The sequence below is a fragment of the Gobius niger genome, assembly GCF_951799975.1.
Source record: "Gobius niger genome assembly, contig: SCAFFOLD_100, whole genome shotgun sequence".
NCBI lineage: Eukaryota > Metazoa > Chordata > Actinopteri > Gobiiformes > Gobiidae > Gobius > Gobius niger.
Genome location: NW_027639223.1, coordinates 35,990 through 59,188, shown reverse-complemented (window position 1 = coordinate 59,188; position 23,199 = coordinate 35,990). Strand labels below are relative to the sequence as shown.

General features: G+C 42.8%; 1 protein-coding gene and 1 long non-coding RNA gene across 2 annotated transcripts; both read right to left on the bottom strand.

Annotated features, from left to right (window-relative positions):
• Positions 1–2,375: 2,375 nt before the first annotated feature.
• Positions 2,376–5,464, bottom strand: LOC306982728. The gene is made up of 3 exons (XR_013794224.1): positions 5,341–5,464; positions 2,554–2,600; positions 2,376–2,486 (listed from the first exon to the last, which is right to left on the bottom strand). It is a non-coding gene; the product is annotated as an uncharacterized lncRNA (long non-coding RNA).
• Positions 5,465–6,862: 1,398 nt separating this feature from the next.
• LOC306982727 (NLR family CARD domain-containing protein 3-like) lies at positions 6,863–22,543 on the bottom strand (the record flags this gene model as incomplete). Its single annotated transcript, XM_079583190.1, has 5 exons — positions 6,863–6,929; positions 7,544–7,711; positions 8,515–10,261; positions 10,326–10,521; positions 22,412–22,543. 5 exons carry the CDS (start codon positions 22,541–22,543, stop codon positions 6,863–6,865), a joined length of 2,310 nt encoding a protein of 769 aa, XP_079439316.1.
• Positions 22,544–23,199: the final 656 nt, after the last annotated feature.

Genomic DNA, 23,199 nt, shown 5'->3' with positions numbered 1-23,199 from the left:
TTTAAAAGTTAAAAAGCTAAGCTTAAAAACTCAAGTTTAAAAGATTAATTCTAAAATGTAAAAATATTGTAAGTCACTCCCATTACTTAGACACTTCTGATGTCATAAGTGTGTTTAGTTGAGTTCAGGTGTGGGAGCAAACAGATTTTCTACCTGCTGCTCCTGAGAGACTGTAGAGCAGGGGTGTCCAAAGTGCGGCCCGCGGGCCAAATGTGGCCCTCAGACCAATTTTTGGCGGCCCTCAGGTTTTTGCTGAATCGGTTCACATCATCAGAGATGGTCCTTTTTATTTAATATGTAATAATTCTACACAATTCTAACTTAACAACTAGCATGTTATTGTGAGACAGAGCTGCATTAAGGTTTTAAGCATAAATAAAGGCATGAGGCACAATTTAAACCTCTGCTAGTCAAAGGTTTTGCAGAACTAACCACCGACCCATGGCCCTTTACCCCGTGTACGCTCCAATATGTGGCCCCCCATGAAAAAAGTTTGGACACCCCTGCTGTAGAGACACTCTCTACAAGTGTTATAGGCAATCAGGGTTTGAGAGGAACACAATGTTTTATTATTTATTAATGTGCAACAAACATTCACATTAGAAATCATAAAATATGTTATCAGAAGGAAAAGGTGACTGTGACTAGTTATATAGACAGAAATGGCAAAATATTTCTATTTTACCTGCACAATATATCAAAATCATTATTGTTACCACAACATTAGGTGACGCATAGGTGTAGATTTATGTTTTTACCAGTGGGTGCCCAGTGAAAAAAAAAGAATGAAAAGCGGTGTGTCAAAGTTCCATAATCATCAAAATTTAAACAAACAATGGCTTGACATACTGTATGTCACTTTGCATGTAATGATTCTATATCATATTAGTTTCACATTTTAAAGGAACAGGCCGCCGTGTTTCCATACTGAGATATGTTTTTTTTCCTGAGCTTAGACGAGTTGATGTGTACCTGTCTGGTCTTTGTGTGTGCTCTCAGTCATGCAAAACGACCAAAGATGTTGTTAGCATTTAGACTCTCCCTGTATATTCCTATAGCTCCAAACGAGGGTGAAGTTAGAAGCGACCACGCTCTTCCACGGGCACAGAGACCAGACAGGTACGGATCAACTTACTTTACTTTAATCTTTAATGAAGGGACAATGTACAGAGACATTAAGCTCAAAGACACAGAGATGTACTGCATCAGATTATAGCTAAATAGCTCGTTTCTATCCGTAGTCCCTGGTTACATCAAAAATAATTAACACTATACAGCATGACCATTCTTCTAACAGTCAATCACATCGTCAGTCACATAACACTTTACCAATCACACTAAATTTCATTCTGCATAAGTCCAATCGCCATTCCTATTTGCAGATATTTTAAAAGACATTAAAAATAATTCAGTGCTGCCCCCAGTGGTTCACAATGAAAACGCAAAAGCTACATTTTGTCATGGAATAATTAGACTGTCAGTGCTGGCAGGTTTGGCCTCTCAGCAGCCACTTTTTCAATTCCCCGGTAAAAGTACTATAACTTGATTTTTTAATTCATTTGGGAGATTATTCCATTCTTTGACAGCTTTATATGAAAGCGCTGATTGTACAAATGAAGTTTTGCGTATTGGGACTCTACACTGCCCTCTAGAGGAGGAGCGTGTAGTTCTATTTGTCACTTAAGATGTTAATTGTACACATTTCTGAAGAGGAGCAGGTGCAGAGTTATGCGTGATTCTGTGCACCAATCTGAGACTGGACAGACAATTTCAAAATTTAACATTGTATTGTATTGTATTTTTTCCAGAACATGACAGTGGTGATGCTCTGCCTTGTTCTCCTGTCTAATATTTTTAAAGCTTGTTTGTGGATGGATTCCAATACATTCCATTCCATACAAATAAACTTGCTTTGCCTTATAGCAACGCATTATTGATCACTTTCTATATCAGAGACAGAGAGCCTTTATGCACTGTGAATCCAGCAAAAGGAGGCTGAGTGAAAGAGGCGTGGTAAGTGTGGAGGAGGGTCTTTCTGCCTTGAGTTATCTCATAAAAGGACAGAGACCCGCCTGTGTAGTCCAGATACACCGCCACTTGAGTTTGGTAGCAGGAATGGTGAGGAGTGTAAGAAAGTTTAAACTCTGTCCCATCATGGCTGACACTGTAACTTTCCCTGGAGATCTTCAGGGCCCAGGACTCTTTGTTGGCTCCAAACTCACTGTTTTTACCATCTTCTTTTGATGTCATGCCAATGTAACTCAATGCAACACAAACATATCCCTTCTCTCTCAAAGCATAGCCCACTTCCCAGTAAAAACGCCCATTCAGAGCAGTGGAACAGCGGACCTGGGGAAAGGAATAAAATCTGTCCTGGTGATTAGGGTACTGCTGGTCTTTATCCATGAAGGTCACTGTGCGGTAGTTGTCTGTCAGCTTCAGTCTTCTGTTGGCTGTGTTTGAATCCAGAGACAGTTTGCAGTAATCTGAGGCCAAAAAAAATACAACAGTTAACTCATTGTACACTTACTATTGTGTAAACACTTCACTTACATTTGTTCAGTCCTGGGATCAGCCATTTCTTTCCAGCCGGCTCCAAGCTAAAGATAAAAAAAATAATAATATGTTGCTTGCACCAAGAACCTAAACACTTATACACTTGCAGTCAAACATGGACCCTTTTCAATGCTGTAGGAAACTGAGATATACTTGAATACCAGATGAGCACTAGTGTCTTATTTTTCAAGTAATTTCCAGGATTTTTAGGCACTCAGATTTGGACAAGGACTTTCTGAGGGGCAGTGACCTGGCTCATAGGCTGATGTAATCTCACTAGACATGCAAGTGAAAATACTGTATGTAGGAGACAAATGTTTTCTTCATGTTTTGCATTCACTCCGACTGGTTGTGTGAGACATTTTGGCCTTGACGCTGTGTTTTGGTGAGTGACATTGTCTTAGGGGCAGGAATTTGGACTGTAAATGGATGACTCGTTTCTATTCTCAAGTTTTTTTAGGTCAATATTGCCTCTTGCAATGTTTAATAATGTTGCTTGTGTGTAGATTAGGGTTGGGCGATGACCCCTTCAGTTGACGCTGTTTACGGTGAAGGCAAGGCAACTTTATTTATACCGCGCATTTCATACATAAGGCAACTAAATGTGCCTTACAAAAGAACACATGCGAAATTACAATCAAATTAAATTAAGGCAAAGCACTAGAGATGCGCGGGTCGGCTTTTTTTCTGACCCGCACCAACCCGACCCGCCGTAATTTAAACCCGACCCACCCGACCCGGAGAAAAGCCTCTCAGTTTCCCGACCTGACCCGACCCGCGCACATTAAAAAACTGCTGCATGAGTCACGCTGCAGCTGGATATCACTCAAACGGGAGCGCATCACGTGACGCCGAGTTTACAGGAGAATTAGCACTTGATGCTTTGTTTTGCTACTTACTGCACCGCTGAGGAACCTTTGAAATCGCAAATGGACTTATCAGGAAACAAGGAGCAGAAACTATCATGAGGCTTTACTTCCACCACGTCATGTCTCTTTCTGTCAAAGTAAACGGAGTTTGGACTAAAGTCTCTTTGATTTTAGTTTCACCTTGCTTCTTGTTGATGCATTACTTTCATCACATGCGTGTCATTAGGTGCTCGGGCACAGCTATTGTGCTGCATTTGTAGCGGTGATCAAAGTCATACAGAAGCGATAGGCCAGGTGACATCTAAACATAACATGCTAATGATACTAATGAAACTAAACATTCAACAAAATACAGCCGACTTTGTGGCATTTATGGATAAGAATGCACTGTATGTTGTGAGGCAACAATACATGGGGAAAAAAAGTGCACTTTTTAACCCGACCCACCCGCACCCGAAGTTTGCCATAATTTTTAGGTACCCGACCGAATCCGCGGGCCCCGCGGGTTGACCGCGGGTTTCGGGTCGACCCGCGCATCACTACAAAGCACATATATAAAAACATCAAGACATGGGAATAACACATTACACCTGGGCAGGCGCCAGTATTTTTCTTGGGTAGGGGAGGAGCGATCACCTGTTGACTGGAGGGCGGAGGTGGGGGAGTTGAAAAATGTCTGTGAACGCAGAGGGATTTGGGGTGAATCATCGTGATGGATGATGATATCGAGGGTTTGGGGCGTGCGTGCAGAGAATTAATGGTATTTTCACAGACTAATTCATCATGTCTCTGGCAGGCTACTTAAACTAGCATGCATATGTTCAGACTGCAGGCTGAAACGACCCAATTCCGATTATTTTTTTTGCCCATATGAGACCTGTATCTGATCTTTTCATGACAGTCTGAAAAAACACAGAGCCGATATTTTCAAAATGACTTCAGTCTGAACGGCCTGGTCGTATTTATTCGACCTGCATGCCATTGATGCGCTACAAATACCTAGCCTGGGAATTCCCATGTTGTTGTGTGCGCTCGAATCATTTGTAACTGCACACACAACAGTCTGGGGACCATGGCTGAATTTTTCACATGGATTTGGGACCAATCACAGAACGAGGAGGGACAGCAAGACGATGACGCGCTATTCGATATACGGAAGCTAAATAAATAGTTTATTTACGGATCCAACATGTTTTGATCAAGCTTTAGACCGTGTTCTTAATAGTTTACAGCGGGTACGTCATACGTCATCTGATACGATGCTACGATTGGCTATGGCTACATGCAGACACACATGATAGACATTCAGCACAATAAACAACTATGAACGATCGTAAACCACACCTCTCCCACCAGAAAATGAATTGGTGAGATCCACAGACAAAATATCACTTGTGAATACAAATACCATTCATTCTGCATTGAAGTGCACGGGAGTGGACAGGGAAACTACACGTGCACTTGTTATGAAGTTAGCGCAAGTGAAGCCGCCGTTAAAGACACATTTGAGAGCAATATGAATTACACTTTTTAATTTTTTTTTCAAAAAAATCGGAATTGAGTATTAAGCCCTGCAGTTTGCAGTGCAATCCTTGCAATGTTTTTAGGTTTACTAGGCCCACAGAAGGTCAGTGCATGTTTCTGACAGGAGGGGGCGTGGCATCACGATGGTGCCTCTCCATATTGATATTGGTCGTCCATCATGATGGACGATATCTTCCACCGAAACAACCCTAGAGAAGATTGTCAAAAAATGCAAGAAAATATTGTGTCTCTGTTTAAAAGTAAGAGAATAATACATACCTAATAACTTCATACCTAATTCACAACGTGAATGACTGGTCATTCATGTTGTGCTGAATATTTATGAAATCTGGATACCATTATGCTGACCAGATAACAAAAAGATGCTCACGTGAGAGAGTCTATGAGGTGGTGGGGCTGGGCCCGTAGAGCGTCCAGGCGCTCAGCAGAGGATCCTGGATTGTTGTAGCTCAGGTCTAACTCTTTTAGATGAAAGGACACAGAGCTCAGAGCTGTGGCCAGAGAAGCCGCGCCCTCCTCTGACACCAGGCATCCAGACAACCTAAAGACACACAGCATAGTTTGCAAATATGTATATGTTTATAGGCAAAAATGAGTTGTTTTTTATTTTATTTTTGTAATGACTTTGGTGATTTTTTTCTTTTTTCATATTTCATATTTTAAATATATTTTTTGTTACTCTTGATCGGGAGATTGTAATGTCAGCAGCTAAAAATACTAAGGGACCCACCTAAATCTTTGGGTGACGTTGCTGTCATTACAAAATATTTAAATAGATATATAAACTGTACATCGCGAAAGGGTTTTCCTTCTCTCCCCCTGGGTCAGTCCTTTAACGGAGTGGAGCAACATTCCACCTGCCTAGCTCAACGAGTAGAGCGCGCCTTTGTAAACAGAAGGTGGTAAGATGGAGGCTGACGCTCGTCTTTATCAAATAGCCTAACATTATTGCAGCACATTTAATGCTATTTGGCTCTAATGGTCTCCTACCAGCTTAGCTTTGAGACCTGACAGGTTCAGGCAGAACAAAGGTAGGATGGCCTTTGCTCTGCCTGGGGAGTAAAAAACTTAGTTTGACCAAATGTACAAAATTTGGCGGTAAATTCCATTTGGTCGTTTTGATGAAAACAGTAAATGACACATGTCATGTCATATTTTTCATGGTGTTGCCGTTGCGATTACCAGAACTCTACATTTAACTCTAATGGAAAAATTGTAAAATTGCACACAGTAAATTTTCTGGGCTGGAATGAACACAACCCATTTTGGTGTTCATTCGAGTCTAATCTATAGTCAGTCACTGTGTATTGACTGTTCAGAGTTGCACTGTAGGTCAGATATCTGGAGTGACATAACCCGTCCAACCAGAATCAGTGCTTGTCCTTTACAAAGATGTGTATCTGGGATCAGGGCTGATTTCTTCAAATTCCGAATGGGCGTGTTTGACAAGTGTATTAACCGATCAGACGAAAGCCTGATATTACGTAGGTGACATGCAGCGTATTTTGGGGACGTTAGGGGTTTTATGAGGCATCAGCTGAAAAGCGGAGACTAATGGGAATAATCTGTTGTTTTGCCACAAAAACGTAACAATACACAATACAAAGTCATAGTGCCTTAATACATAAATAAGGTAATGCTAACATGGCTGGTGCTAAAAGCAGCTTCTACATTCCAACAGTGAACCCTTTCTTAAAATACGGTGGTCCCTCGCGATAACGCGGTTCACCATTCGTGGCCTCGCTGTTTCGTGGATTTATTTTTCATACAATTTTGCAGCTTTTTTACAGCGTATGAACGCCATACATGCATTGTGTTCTGCGTCCTGATTGGCTACTCGCAGAGTTAACCTCCTCGAGCTGCAAACAGGATCTCTGTGCACCGTCAACACATCAGCACACACCACACAGGCCGGGCATGAGCAGGTCCGATTCCGTGTTGACGTTCTCTGCACTTTTCCTGCGAAAATAAACACCGGAGCATGTGGCGCTCACCTCAGCTAAACACTCGCCTTATGAAGCCTGAAACTGCTATGATAAAACTTTGATTTAGCCACGACTGTCTCTTAGTTTGAAAACTCTCACAGTGGAGACGAGAGCAGCTCATGTTTCCATCCCCACGTCTGTGATGTGAACCTAAAAATCTTATAAGACAAAGAAAATCACACAGTGACACCAGGTATGAGGGAGAACCCATGCAAACGAGTGAGAGAAGTGTATCAAGTGTGTGGTGAGGGGTTTTACAGCCTTTAAACATATGTAATAATTGTAAAAAATAAAACTGACTACTTTGCGGATTTCGTTTATTGCGGGTTATTTTTAGAACGTAACCCCCGCGATAAACAATGGACCACTGTATGCATCTCCACACACCAATGCAAAGACTTATGACCTTGAGAAAAAAAAGCTCCATATTTGCTATCATTTTGGAAAATGTTGATTGTAGTAGAGAACAAGAAACATGCACAAATCCACCCAATATGTTATAATGTAGTGTCTAATTCCGAAATATAATAAGCAACAAAAGCCTGCTCATTAGGTGTGTATGGGCACAGAGTCATAGGAGTGTCTAACCTGAGTGTTTCCAGTCTCTGGGGGCCACTCTTCAGTCCCTCACACAGCAGCTCCACTCCTGAGTCCCAGAGGTCATTGTTACTGAGATCCAAGTATGTTAAACTGGAGGAGCTGAGGGCAGAAGCCAGAGGACCACAGCTCCTTTGAGACAGGTTGCAGCAGGACATACTGAAAACACAATTTGGTATGAATGACTTATATCAGGGGTCCCCAATCTTGGGGCTGCAGCCCAGAACTGGGCTGTAGGCTGTCCATTACCGGACCACTGAACCCGAATGATTGCCAGGACGCAAAAATATTTTTCCTAGAATAGTTGGTAAACGGTGGACATTCATCATCCAATCAGAGACTAACTTAAGATTAGGCACCAGCCCACTATCCTTAAGGTTAGTGGCTCGGGCAGGGTCAGGTTTAAGCTGATTGGTTGATACATATGTGACCTTTCACTCTCATGACTTGTGGCTGGTTGATCTACCAACGATCCTAGGAAAAATATACTCGCTGCCAGGACGCATGGGCTCGACCTGAAAGACCCCTCTCACCTTTTACATATAATAGTTTCATTGCAGCTTCCAGCTTTTACTGGACTGGCACCAGCAAGAGCGCCTGTTCCCTCCCCTTCACATTCTCGCCTTAGCTTGAGCTCATCGCACCGCAGTTTCAAAACTTTTATTTATCTTTTAAACTCTCACCGAACTACAGTAACTGTTGTATTTATCCCAATGTGAAGTGAGCAGTGAATATACAGATGGTCCTGCTGTAATGGGCTGCTATGGCAGAGTGCTGCTCTCCATGCTTTAGAAATGTGACCCATAACACATAAATTATAATTATGTTTTCCTAAGTGCGATCCCTCCCTCCCACTGGGTCACAGAATAACATCAGGTCTGGTACTGTTCCATAGCAGGAAAAGGGTTGGGAACCACTGCTTATATTATTAACTTTCTATGCATTGAATAAAATAAACTCACTTGGCTTTTTTGGAGGCTTTCACCACTGGCAGCAGCTTCTGCAGAGATTCATCTGAAGGATAGTACTTAATTAGGTGAAACTCCTCCAGGTTTGAGTTTGAGGACAGTAAGAGAAAGGCCAGGGCAGACCACTGAGCAGGAGTCATGTGATTGTCATAGACTCCTCCTTTCATGACTTTCTGTATCTCCTCCTCCAGACTGTGGTCGTTTAGTTCATTCAGACAGTGGAGCAGGTTCAGGCTCCTCTCTGCAGACAAGCCCTTTTCATTCAACTTCTCTTTGATGTACTTTACTGTCTCCTGATTGGTTGAGTCATGTCCTGTCTGAGTCAGCAGACCCTTTAGCAGGTTCTGATTGGTCGGCAGAGAGAGCCCCAGGAGGAAGCGCAGGAACAGGTCCAGGTGTCCATTTGGACTCTCTAAGGCCTTGTCCACAGCAGAACGGTAGAAGACCTCAGGGCTCTGAGAGGAGTGTGGTGGTGACAGCAGGTTCTCCCGAGAGCTGAAAAAGATCTGATGGACGTGAAGAGCAGCCAGAAACTCCTGCACGCTCAAATGGATGAAGCAGTAGACCTTGTCCTGGTACAGGCCTTGTTCTTCTCTAAAGACCTGAGTGAAGACTCCGGAGTAACGAGCGATCTCTGCAGCGTCCAGCCCACACTCGCTCAGGTCTGACTCGTAGAGGATCAGGTTTCCTTTCTGCAGCTGCTCAAAGGCCAGTTTTCCCAGAGAGTTCACCATCTCCTTGGTCTCCTCAGTCCAGTGAAGGTCTGCTCCTGTTCCCTCATGATACTTGATGTTCTTGACTTTGGCCTGAACCACCAGGAAGTGGATGTACATCTGGGTGAGGCTGGTGGGCAGATGGTCAGTGATCTTAGACTTCAGCAGATGCTCCAGGACTGTGGACAGGATCCAGGAGAAGATGGGGATCTGGCACATGATGTGGAGGCTGTGGATTTTCTTGATGTGGGAGATGACTTTGTTGGCCTGTTCCTCGTCTGTGAAACTCTTCCTGAAGTACTGCTCCTTCTGTGGGTCGCTGAACCCTCGCACCTCTGTCACCATGGAGACGCACTCAGCAGGGATCTGATTGGCCGCCGCGGGGCGTGTGGTTATCCAGAGGCGAGCGGAGGGAAGCAGGTTCCCCCTGATGAGGTTCACCAGCAGCTGCTCCACTGAGGCGCTCTCTGTGGGATCAGTCAGGACCCGGGTCCGTCTGAAGTCCAGAGGAAGTCTGCACTCGTCCAGACCGTCCAAGATGAAGAGCAGCTCCAGGTCTTCAAAGCTGCTCACTCCTTTTGTTCCTCTAAAGAAGTGGTGCAGCAGCTCCTCCAGGCTGAAGCTCCTGTCCTTCAGTACATTGAGTGCTCTGAAGGTGAAGGGGAGCAGCAGCTGGACGTCCTGGTTGGATTTTCCTTCAGCCCAGTCCAGACTGAACTTCTGAGTCAGCACAGTTTTCCCCACGCCGGCCACGCCCACAGTCAGCACCGTCCTGATTGGCTGTTCAGACTGTTTAAAGATGTCTTCACAGGCTATAATGCGCTCAGCTGGTCTCCTTGATGCCTCGATGAGTCTGACCTCATGTTCCTCGTTCACCTCTGAGGCCCCGCCCTCTGTCATGTAGAGCTCAGTGTAGATCTGCTGCAGAGAGGCGGAGCTTCCTGCTTTTGCCACGCCCTCACACAGATGGCTGAACTTCTTCAGTAGGTGAGACTTTAGATTATAGCAACAAACTGGAACAGCCGTCTCTGGATAAAAATTAAAATAAACACAAGTAAGAGCATAAAAAGCAGATTTAGACAAAGTTCTCACCCTTCTGGAGGAAGTTTGCCAAAGGCTCATTGATCCTTCTCAGGAAGTCCAGTGTGATGTTGAGCACAGCCTCCTGCTCTCTCTCTGAGGTTTTCCCTGGGGCTTCTGGAGTAATTTGTGGGTGGTCGGAGGTCAGGAGCCTGTCGAACCTCTGCAACTGCTCTCTGACAGACTTCAAAATGCCCTCCTCCACCCGCTGAGACAGACAGATACAAACGTTTGGTAAACTGATGTCCAGTCAGCGTTTTATTTGCTACAGGACAAAAAAACAGATACTAATTACCTGAAGTGTGACATCAGAATAGTTTGATGACTGTTGAGTCTTCTCTGTTTCTCTTTTCTGTTCCACTGTGGAGCGTCTAATATTTGGGAATTCAAGCACAATTGTAAATGCAGAGTTAATGGTCCTATATCCTGCAAAATCGACTTTTTGGAGCTTTTAGCCATGTTGTTTTGCTATTTCCTTATCAAAAACACCCCCAGAGTGGTTTGTGGCTTCATTCACGCAGCTCTCAGTAATCCTCCTGAATCCTGCTCTCTGAGGCTCCGCCCTCCTGCTCTCTGAGGCTCCGCCCTCTCCTGGTGAACGACTGAGTGCTCAGTTGTGTCGTCACAGTGGAACGGAAGTGCTCGACGTCTGTAATGTAATGTCTTACGGCCTGATTTTAATTTGTAAAACAGCTTTTTCATTATTTCTAAGAGAGATGAAAGACAAAAAAAAAAAAAAAAAAGGATGTGCCCGAGGTGCTTCCAGGTCAGCTGTGGCCAAAACAAACCTGAGCGTCTGAACAGATCAGTCATGTTTGCGCTGCAGCTGAAGATGGAGCTCGTTATAACTGGACACACCTGTTCTTTATTCTTACCTAACGATCACGTCACGGAGAAAAAGAAGCGCGTTTGGCTACAAGGACAGGAGTTTGTTCAACTTTTTTCAAGAAGAGGCCACTCGAAGTTGTTTTTTTCTCCGGGATTCAGCGACTTTCACCAAAATATTGTTTTTCTGTGACTGTCTCTGATGGATGTTTGGTGAACCTTCACCAGAATCAAAGTGGATTAACTTTTATAACCAACGCAAGTCCCATAATGTAAACAGCGATGGAGCAGAGTGGTGAGTCAGTCCAAACGCGGGTTAGCATGTGTGTTAGCATATTAGCATGTGTGTTAGCATATTAGCTTGTGTGTTAGCATATTAGCATGTGTGTTAGCATATTAGCATGTGTGTTAGCCATTTATGAAGCTGTGTTGCAGATGTCAACTCCGTATAACTGCATCGTGAAGTAACTTCACTTATTGTTGTTTATTTATATTACGGTAAAGTATGTGTGGAGAGAGGGGGCGGGGCTAACTGAATCGAAGCGTTTTGTCTTCCGGGTTTGAAAAATACCTCCAGAAAACACTTATATTTATCACAAAAATGAGTGCTCCATAATGGTAGAGGTACAATATATCATATACATGCCTATACTTAACTTTGGAATGGCTAAAATAGCATGATATAGGACCTTTAAAACATATTGAGATTAGACAAATCTTCCTCTGTTTAATATAACAATTAATAATAATAATTAAATTATATTTATTTATTTATTTTGTATTTAATTCACCTGTTATTTATGGAAGGGTTTCTGAAGTCTATGGGCCGCTCAATAGACCAGTCACTGCTCACAGATGCACCGCTTTGAGCCAATCCATCATCAGGAATTTGCAGTTTCCTTGGAAAAAAATAACATTGCTTACATTCTAAAAAAAAAAGTTTTAATTTGAACGTTAATAGTAACATTCTATAGTTATTAAAAATCTGTCTTGTTATTTCCCTTCTTTTGCCTCATTTTTTTTTCTTCTTCTTGCATTTAGTCAAAGTTTTGAATTTGACTCATGAATTTTTGCTTTTGGTGAAAAGCTGATAAGAATAGTGCTTTCTCATTGGCTGAAAGGTGGCTGTAAGTAGTTTTGAGTGAGACACTTGAAGATGGGTAATAAAGTGCACACAAGACACCTGCTACGTTTCCCTTTATGTTTTTTGAGGACTTTATGATAAGTATGTGCTCCAAAAGGACTTTGTGGGAGCTTTATGTGGCTAGATCATTACAACAGGTTATGTTGGTACGCTATCGGGTATTGGCTACTCAGATAATGATACCAGCTTTGGCTCTCAATGCCATACTACACTTAACAATGTGGTCATGCTGTAGCCTACCTCATTTTGAAGAGAGGACCCTGGGGAATTTAATCGCTAAGTTAGTTTTAACCTCCGCAAACGTATTTTTGATAGCCACGCACAATGGTGCAGCTAGCAACAGCATGCTAGTGCTACGGGAGCATGCTAACACACACGGCAACTAATCAAGGATTGGAAACTATGATAGAAATACCTAAAGTGGCCTAATAAAATAAAATTGGCCACTGCTGGAGTGGCCAAGTGTTTATGTTTTAGTTTAGGAAATGTTGATAAAGAATAACTGACCTTACATATTAGTAATGCACAAGTTGTAATGATCTAGCTACATAAAGCTCCCACAAAGTCCTTTTGGACCATAAAGTCCACAAAAACACAAAGGGAAATGTAGCAGGCGTCTTGTGTGCACTTTATTTTTAACCCACCTTGAAGTGTTTCTCTCTCTGTCATTCAAAACTACTTTCAGCCAATGAGAAAGCACTATTCTAAGGCCCGCCTCCCTATCAGCTTTTCACCAAAAGCAACAATTCATGAGTCAAATGCAAAACTTGAGTCAAATGCAAGAGAAAAACAAGGCAAAATTAAAAAAAATAGAAAACGAAACAAAAACTTACTGATTACTATAAAATTAACTATAAAACTATAAAAATAAAACTTACTATAAAATGCAACTATTAACGTTTAAGGATTTTTTTAAATGTATTTTTTATTTTTATTTTATTTTATGGGAATAAAATACATTTTATTGGATAACAATTTCTATTCATCATGTTTATCATTTAAAGGTTTCTCTATTTTTTATTGTTTATTTTTTAAATGAAAATAAAATCTTATGAAATCCCCCAAAATTATAACAATTTCTTTTTGATTTGAGTCCTTTAAAAGTAATTGATTGACTGATTCCATACGATTCAGTCCATAGAATCCATGCTGTATATATGGCATGTCTACAGAGTGACTCACCTTGGATATTCAGTGGAGCGTCTGAAGTCTATGGGCCGCTCAATAGACCAGTCACTGCTCTGGGACACAAGGCTGGGAGAACTTGCATCCAGATAGTAAATTTTCATGCATTTATTTACACAAAATTCCCCAAATTCTTTTTCTAAGAATAAGCATCTATAACAGGGGTCCCCAACTGCCAGACCTGGGTCCACATCCGGACCTTTTAGTCCGGACCCCAAAGCCTTTTCATCCTCACAATATACTTAATTTCTAAGGCTGAATTAAAAATTATCTAAACAATTTGAATAACACTGAAATAAGATGGCAACTTTTTTGAGTCATTTATCAGTTCTGCTGTGTTCATGTTTTGACATTTTCAAGAGCGATCACTGCATATGTCCGGACACTGGACATATGTCGAAAGAAACGAAAGAAAACTTTGTGGACCTCGAGCTGATTTAGTTGGGGACTCCTGATCTATAGGGTATGCATGTCATGTTACAATATATTTACAGAGCGTTGCAAAATCTGTTAACATTGCAGTTTGAGTTACAAAATTGGACCAATTATCACTCAAGAACAAAGCATTGAAGTTATTAACACATATTGTACTTTATAAAAGTACCTTTCGGAAATAATCTCTGTTATTTCACGGGGAAGAATGTTCCATGGGTCCATTCCTGGGCGGTGATTGTTCCAATCAGGCTGAATAGGAGGGTCGTTCAGAGCCATCAGATAGCCTAACCAGTAGCACTCAGAGACAAGTTCTCTGGAAACCTCTGGCGCCTTTCTCACAGCTGCACAGTGCAAGTCCTGTTGGTTGAAAAAGTGGACTGGAGTATTGGAGTGTTTGTGAAAAAAAGCTTGCCTTTCCTGCACTTCTTACACCCCTGAATGCATCTCCCACGCTGCCTAGCTCTTACCAAAACAACAACGTGTGGTTGCAGTGGCTACACCATAGATAAGTGTTAAGGCTTATTTACGACTTTTGTTTTGGATTATACAAAAGAAGTTTTGCCAAATGGAGCTAATGATTGATCAGATGCGTGAGAATGATTTGGTAAAAGAGCAGCAACTTCTACAACTGATCACCAGGAGATCGAGTGCACAGTGAGTGTTTTTATGCTTATTCTGTGGGGTAAAGTTGGATGGTGAATGCGCCTCTGTTGCACTGTTTTAGCGCCCCAAAGTCCGCGGAGCACACAAAACTTCGAATATTATTTGAAAACTCACCAAACTTTGCCCTAAATTCAGGTCCGGTGAAAAATAAATTTAAATGTGTGTTTCATATTGAGAAAAAAAATGTGAAAATACATTGCGCCAATGGGGGAGGGGCCAACGTAAACTTTGTCATAGAGCGACACCAAATGAGCTCAAAATTGCTCCAGCTCATCTCGAGATGTGGGGCATCAAAAGTTATAAAAAAAAATTGTTTATGTTTTACGGTTTGTTTGCGGCGAAGCCACAATCTTTACGAACAATTTTGCGACTTATCGTAAACTACAAATCACTCCCATTCACAAACAACAAACTCAAATAGAAAATCGAAAAAATACATTTTATTGACCTTTCACCCCTGGACACAACAAATGTGAAAAAGTGACATTGGGCGCTATAGCGCCCCCTCCAGGTGCAGAAGAAAAAATACATTATGGGAAAAAAATGTGTTTCTCGGAAATGGATGAAATTCGGCACAAAAATAGTTGTTTGGCGTCCCGATCAAAAAATCGACCCATATCGTATTTTGTACGCCCCCTGTAGTGTACGTGTGGACAGTGGTCATGGAAGTACGGCCCGTTATGCTGCGTCCACACCAAAACGCGGCCGGCGCCTCCAAATCGTCAGGTTCACATTGAAAATACATGGAGGACGCGCCTCGAGGGGGCGTCAGGAGGTCCCGCAGCGCCTCACGCGCCTCCTGTGCGGCGTGTTTTGAAGCTTTTGACGCCTCCAGGGCGTCGAGCGCAGCCGACCCTCGAGTTAGGAAATGTCAAAATCATGAGCTTTCGCCCCATAGTGATGTTGCACCTGAGCCACCGGGGCAGGTGCTCTGCCGGCCCCACAGATGTAAACAAGTCACGAGTCACGGAGGTTTAGCTTCATGGTGAACTGGAGCTACAGCAGCTCTGGGACTTTTACAAAGACACATCAGTGCTTCTTCATCTAAAGAAAACTTATTTCAGAGGCTGAATCTGCGCTGAATGTGTTTGAGCCTCGAGGAGCCTGTTGTAGCATTAGCACCGGAGAAAGCTAATGCTAAGCTAAACCTCCGGTCCTCACATGAAAACGAGAAATATGCACAAATAAAGTCAATAAAGAACAATGATCACACACTGAGCTGGGCTGATGTTGTAGTTTGTTACTCACATCATCTACAATGAGCTCCGGGAGAAACCACAGCTTGTTAGCTCAGTTAGCTCAGTTAGCTCAGTTAGCTCAGCTAGCTCAGTTAGCTCAGTTAGCTCGCATTGAGCTCCGGTTTTCTCCCATGTAAACAAGCATTAAGCACTAACGACACAGAGCAGCTTTATGACGATCACACATTGAGCCTTCACACATTTGTGGTTTATTACCAACTTTTAATCAACAATGAGCTGTAGCAGGTACAGTATATTTCAGGCAACAGCTACTTCCAAGATGAACAGACTCTGAGCTGACGCCAGAGCGTCTGACGCTTGGTGACATTTGTGACAAGCATCTGACTTTAGTAAGAACAAGCGTCCAACTACGGGCTTTAGGCGCGTTTTTGACGCCCAAAACGCGTTTGGTGTGGACGCAGCATTAGGGTCGTCTGATGCTACTTGTGAAATTAAAAAGATTATTACTTTGCAGGCTGGAGCCATTATTCACATGGAGAGGCTAAAAATGTAATTTTGATGTTTACTGACCAAAAAGATTAATGGCACATCAGGGCAATAAAATGCAGTCTGGCGCCCTTGGTAGGGTAGTAGAGGCACTAAAGGAGGCACAGCCCGCGAGGGCCGTTCGATGCCGCTTGCGGCTTTAATTAGGCCCGAGCGGCCTGCCGTCGCAAGGGCCTATTGTAATCACAACGCAAAGCGCACTGGACCTAAGTGCGCGGAGCGCACGAAAACAGCACGGAGCGCTGTCCCCATGGCAACCGTAAACTCGCCGTGTACAACAGTGACTGCCCACACCACATTGGGTAAAGTGTTGTGTTTACCCAACGTGTTTATCCGTGTCATACATTGACAAGAGTATATTACTTAGTTTGGGGTTGAACTGGTGTGACAGTGCCATAGACTGTGAAAAACTATTGCTATTCTACAGCACATGGACAGTTTGTGGGCTGGTCAACTTCCTCTTTGTGTAAACCGATTTGGCAAACCTCGTCATAATATGCTAATGTTGTGACGGCCGCGGCTCTAAGTAGGTTTGGTCATGGCGTTATGGATAATGATGAATGTTCTGGTTTGAGAAACATTTGCCTTGTAGAAGATTTGCATACATCATATTGCTTGTTTTAGATGTTTAGTGCATTATAGGCCTAAGATTAATCGTACTTGTGAAATGTGATTAATGCAATTAATCGCAGTTCATTTTTTTCTAATAATTATATTAATTTTTAATACTTATCCCACAAAAAACACTTACATTTAAAGCATGTGATTACTGATTGCACATTTCATTGACCAAATCCACAGTTTCATATTTATGTGAAAAGCCCGACAGCTGATAACCGGGATCTTCAGCCATTTCTGAAAATCCCGGGATTGAAAACTCACTTTTTAGAGACATTTTCTTTTGTGCTGAACCTTTTGGAAAGAAACTGCAAACTTTTAGGTTCATGAAGTAGAATATAAGGACAAAATTAAAATATTTTTTTGTTGAAATAGGACAATCAATAATAGAACAGACATATATATATATAGACATAGCAGACATTGAGGACAGTTACAAGTACCTCGTGAATCCCACAAGCAAATGGCAACCTCGAAGAGGTGACAAGGAAAGCGGCTACGGCCAAATACCTCCAACGAGTAAGGCAGGTCCTAAGAAGCAACTCAATGGCAAGAACAAGTCCCGGGCAATAAACAGCTACGCCCTACCAGTAATCAGATCCCCTGCAGGAATAATAAGCTGCCAAAGGATGAGATACAGACCACAGATGTTAAGACGCGAAAGCTCCTAACCATGCACGGAGGGTTCACCCCAAATCCAGCACCCTGAGACTGTACGCTCGCCGTAAGGAAGGAGGGTCCACCCCAAATCCAGCACCCTGAGACTGTACGCTCGCCGTAAGGAAGGAGGCCGAGGACTAGTGAGTGTGAGAGCCACTATCCAGGATGAAACATCCAAGATCCATAAGTACATCAAGGACAAGGCTCCGACAGATGACGTGCTCAGTGAATGTCTCAGACAATGGGGAACAGAAGATGAGGTGCTGGAGGTCCCGGCATGGGAGGACAAGCCCCTACACGGCATGTACCACCCAAACATAACTGAAGCCCCTACACGGCAGGTACCACCCAAACATAACTGAAGTGGCCCCTACACGGCAGGTACCACCCAAACATAACTGAAGTGATGGATATACAGAAATCCTACCAATGGCTAGACAGAGCAGGACTAAAGGACAGCACAGAGGCTCATCATGGCTGCACAGGAGCCTCGAGCACCAGAGCAATAGAGGCCCAGATCTACCACACCAGACAAGAGCCCAGGTGTAGACTGTGCAAAGAGGCCAATGAGACAATCCAGCTTTACATAACTGCAGGGTGTAAGATGCTGCAGGTGTAAGAACATAACTGCAGGGTGTAAGATGCTGCAGGTGTAAGAACATAACTGCAGGGTGTAAGATGCTGCAGGGAAAGCTTACATGGAGCCATAACCAAGTGGCTGGTATAGTGTACAGGAACATCTGTGCAGAGTATGGGCTGGAAACCCCAAGGTCAAAGTGGGAAACACCTCCAAAGGTGGTCGAGAATGACCGAGCCAAGATCCTGTGGGACTTCCAGATACAGACAGACAGATGGTAATGAACCAACCGGACATTGTGGTGGTGACAAAGAGCAGAGGAGCCGTTGTGATCGACATAGCAATACCAAGCGACTTCAACATCAGGAAAAAGGAACATGAGAAACTAGAGAAACACCAGGGGCTCAGAGAAGAGCTGGAGAAAACCTGGAGGGTGAAGCATCAGTGGTGCCCGTGGTCGTTGGGGCACTCGGGGCAGTGACCCCCAAACTGGAGGAGTGGCTCCAGCAGATCCCAGGAAATACATCAGACATCTCGGTTCAGAAAAGTGCAGTTCTAGGAACAGCAAAGATACTGCGCAGAACCCTCAAGCTCCCAGGCCGACGGTAGAGGACCCGAGCAGGAGGAGAAAGAGACCGCCCGCGGAGGGTGAGGAAGAGTTTTTTTTTTTTAATATAAATTCTAATTGACCTAAAAAAAAATATATATATGTTTATAAAGTGTATGTAAACATCAAGTTCCCACTGTAAATACCTTGAAGTCATACATACCTTTTTATTGCAGAGAAGGAAGACCATCTTTAGAATCTGTATATTCTATTATGTATCTATTCTGTATCTGTATCTTTTATGAGTAATAGCATAGTTATTTTTTTAATGTTTTCTGTAAATTAATGCTATTGAGATGACCATTTGATAAATGATGAGCTTAAAGTGCACTGGCCTTTAAGCTCATCATTTATCAAATGGTCATAATAATAATTATAATAATTATTTTATTGTATGAAATTTGGATTGACTTCATCGAGGTATTTGTTCTGGAGAATTAGTCTGGAGAATAGCACTATTGTAGTGTGGTGTGTGTGCATTGAAATACCTTATGAGGATGTTCTTTTTTGGACCTTTTCCCTCTTAATGTTTGGTTCATAGACGGCCGACTTGTCGTAGATACAGCTTCTTGAAAGGTGCCCTATGGAATATGGTAAATGGTGAATTGTCTCAATTTATATATACACCAATGTATGCTGATACTGGAGGCAAGGTGGATGAAGTTTCTTGCCCAAGGACACAACAACAATGGGCACCTTCAGGAGCAGGGATTTGAACCCCTGAGCTTCCGCTAATGAGATGACCCACTCCAGCATCTGCGCCATCTTTGCCCCCTTGCCTTGCCTGATCTATGACTTATGAAGTCAGCACACTATAGTTGAGCTTAGGGCTGGGCAATTAATTGAATTTTAATCTAATTGAGATTTCAATAAAGGTCGATCACGACAATCGCGTGGTGCGTTTTAATCAAGGAGAATTGGCCAGGCTTTCAAACATGTTTGATATTTTAAGAGTCTTGCGGTCCTGGCGCCGACAGAAAGCAGAGTGAACACGGTGAAATACAATAAGTTAAAGTCAATTGCCCATGGTTGTGGTTATGGAAGCTTATTGCCTGTTGCTTTCTGTTTGTAGTTCTAAGTGATTGTGCGTCACGCTTTGAGCACGTAAACCATGGTTTGTAAACAATGTTTTGCTTGATAAATAATGCAGCGCATATATATTATTTAATATGTTGTGAATATACATGATAAGATGTAAATATGTTTAGTGTCAGAGTTGGAACTAATGTAGTGCAATTAGTGCTATTTAATTATGAGTTGTGCACACTGAAGCTAAGAATGATAATAATAATGTACATTTTGATTTACTGGGACTTTGGTGCTGTTCTACAGGCCAGGTTCCCCAGCTCTGATGGCGAGCTATGTAGGAGGCCGAGCCTAATGAACCTAAAGACTGGCACGTTGTGCTGAAGCATCACTCACTCCTGCCAGGCCAGTAGGGGGCGCTCTGCAGCCGCAAACCTCTCACCCCACTCTCACCCCTTGCCCACCACACACACACACACACACACACACACACACACACACACACACACACACACACACACACACACACACACACACACACACACACACACACACACACAAACCTTCCCCCCACAAACTTTCACTTAATTTCCCTGGACAATACTAACAGAACCTCAGGCATGGGGTTCTGCATGGAACTTTGGGCGGGGTTGGGTTTGATTTGGTTGATTTACGTGGCGTTGACAATGCAGACTGTATTTGTGATACTGCTTCCACTTACGGTTGTGTATAACACATTGAGCTCATTGATCTTATATATTGAATGGCCCTCATTTATTAATTTGGTTTCTTTTCACTGTAAATATTGTGCACTGCAACTCTATGTCATTTTCTTATTGCAATATATGGTACCAAGAAAAGCCAACAAAATTTCAACCTGGAGAGACTCAAACAGACAAAAGCAGCGATTAGGAACATTTATTGACCTGTATATTAGTTTTGGCGATCAGACCCTGGCGGTAACGTCGATGTATGAAAGTCAGTGTGGATAAACAGCCTGTAGTTAGGGATGTCTTCCCCGGAGCCTGGACACTGGTGGTGGTATAGGAGACCCGTGAAGCTGCAGCAGGAGAAGCGGTGGAAGGAAGAGGGAGGCGGAGATGGGGTGGAGGCGGGTCGCAGCGGAGTTGGGAAGCGAACGAACCATGATTGCTGGGGCTTAAAAGCGGGACCGAGGGCGATGATTGGCTGCTATGGAGGTGCGGCTCTTACACTGAGGCTGAGGTGGAGGTGTGGCCTCTCGGAAGCGGTCATTGGCTGGAGGTATGTGATACTGAAAATCGTCTCCCAGGTTGACGCCTAGGCTTCATTTCAGTCTCCTGCCTCTCCCTTCTGGAGCCGAGTCTATACCTTCTGACACTAGCCTATACGATCCATTACGTGTGTGTAGAATGTATTCGGCAACAAACTTGCTACATAAAGTCTGCAAAAGTTTAGTGGCTATTGGCTGAAGTGACTGAAGTTAGCCTTGTCAAAGTTATTTCATTTTTTGATTTCTTATGAACCAATTTTGAAATCGTAGATGCTTCTGTTGTTTGATAAAGCTAACACACAACATACAAATTGCTTCATTTCCCTCCCCCTAAAAGAAGTTGTGAAAAATTTAACAGAAACATGCTGCTGAATTTAGGAAACAGGGAAGACCCTTAAGGTACAAATGTTTTTTTGTTTTTTTTTGTTATTGCATCTGCAAGCTAACATTACATTAATAACCCAATGATTTATCTCCTTTTCTTTACTGATTACAGCAATGGCCTGTTAAAAAAAAATATTTTGTTCCAAAATATTGTCTCTTATTGATACTGTCCCTTATCGAACAAATGTAGGCACTGTCCTACAAAATACAATGAAATATTGTAAAACATAGTTTTAATTAAAAAAAAAAAAAAATAGCCCAAATAATAGTACATGTAAACTAAGTCTTTACCAGCAGAGGGCGCACTATCACGGTGGATTCGCTTTTCACGGTAGATCTGTCTCGGCTCCAGCTCTGGAGCTTTCCATTATTGACCAAAGATGTTGTTAGCATTTAGTCTCTCCAAGCAAAGGTATAGTCCCAAACGGGGGTTAAGTTGGAAGCGACCAAGCTGTTCCACATTTTCCTTATTTAAATACAGTTACATGAGCCTTTACATGATCCAAGTCTAGTTGCACAAAATTAAACATGTCCATTTTCTAAAAATAAAAAGGGGAACTACTGTACTGTACTGATATTACTGTGCAGACGTCGAAGGTATTTTTACGCCTTACAATATAGTTCTCCTTTTTATCCGCTGAGAAAATCCAAATGTTTAATTTTGTTAGCTAGATAACTAGACTTGGAGCTACAGTGGGGAAATTCAATAGAGAGTCTATGGGGAACTGACCAAATACTTTTTTCCCCACTGTACACCTTTGCCCGGAGGGGCTAAATCCTAACAACATTTGCGTGACTGAGCGCACGCTCAAAGACAAGACAGGTACACATCAACTCGTCTAAGCTCAGGTAAGAACGTATGGCCTATTCCTTTAACAAACTAGGCGTGAAGCATATCAGAGTTTACCTTAAGAAGATAAAACAACACAGTAAAATCAATCCACCTTCAGAGTCACTTTATTAGGAAATGTAAGTACCTGGATCAGCTCCTGGAACATCTGTGGATCCTCTCCTTTATCTGCCAGTAGGTCCGTGACTTTGGGCAACTTGTTGACCCTCAGGTGGTGGTACATTTCCTGAAGCCTGCTTTTATTCACAGGGTTGGTCATGTTTTCAGTGTGTCCTGCTTCCGTGACACCTTTGTTTGAAGGATCTCAGCTCCTCCTGTGCAGATCTCAGTTCCATTTGTGTTAATCTCAGCTCCTCCTCTGTTTGTCTTTCTCCTGAAAGACAAGCTTTCTCCTGAAAGACAAGCGGCTTCTCATCAACTACAAGGGAAGCTGAACTTGAATGTCAGTCGTTAATCAGGTGTTTCAACAGGTGTGTTTAAGATGAACCAGTCAGCCTGATGCTCCCGCCTGGAGCGCCTGGGCCCACCTGGCTCATCTTAAACACACCTATTCTTCCCTGTAGTATTCCCAGGATTGCCAGGTCGTAGAAATAAATATATCCCAATGACCTCGCTAAAACCTGAAATACCACCCTTTTGAGTGACAATGCAGGATTTTAGTGTGTAGAAATATGTCTTTTTATGAAAATAACATTATGTTTTTTAGCTTCAAGTGAAATAGTTGCTGCCTGGTTTACATGTCATGTGACTTCCTGCTGACCTAAGTAAAACATGTAGGGAAATAAACGGCAAGCGCATATTGGCAGAAAATAATCGAAGATGAATTCATGTCGGGACACATGGCTTCTGTTGCTTCTGTATTTTTCACTTGCCCTGCAGGCAACCAGTAACCAGACCACGGTCAAGCCAGCCTCG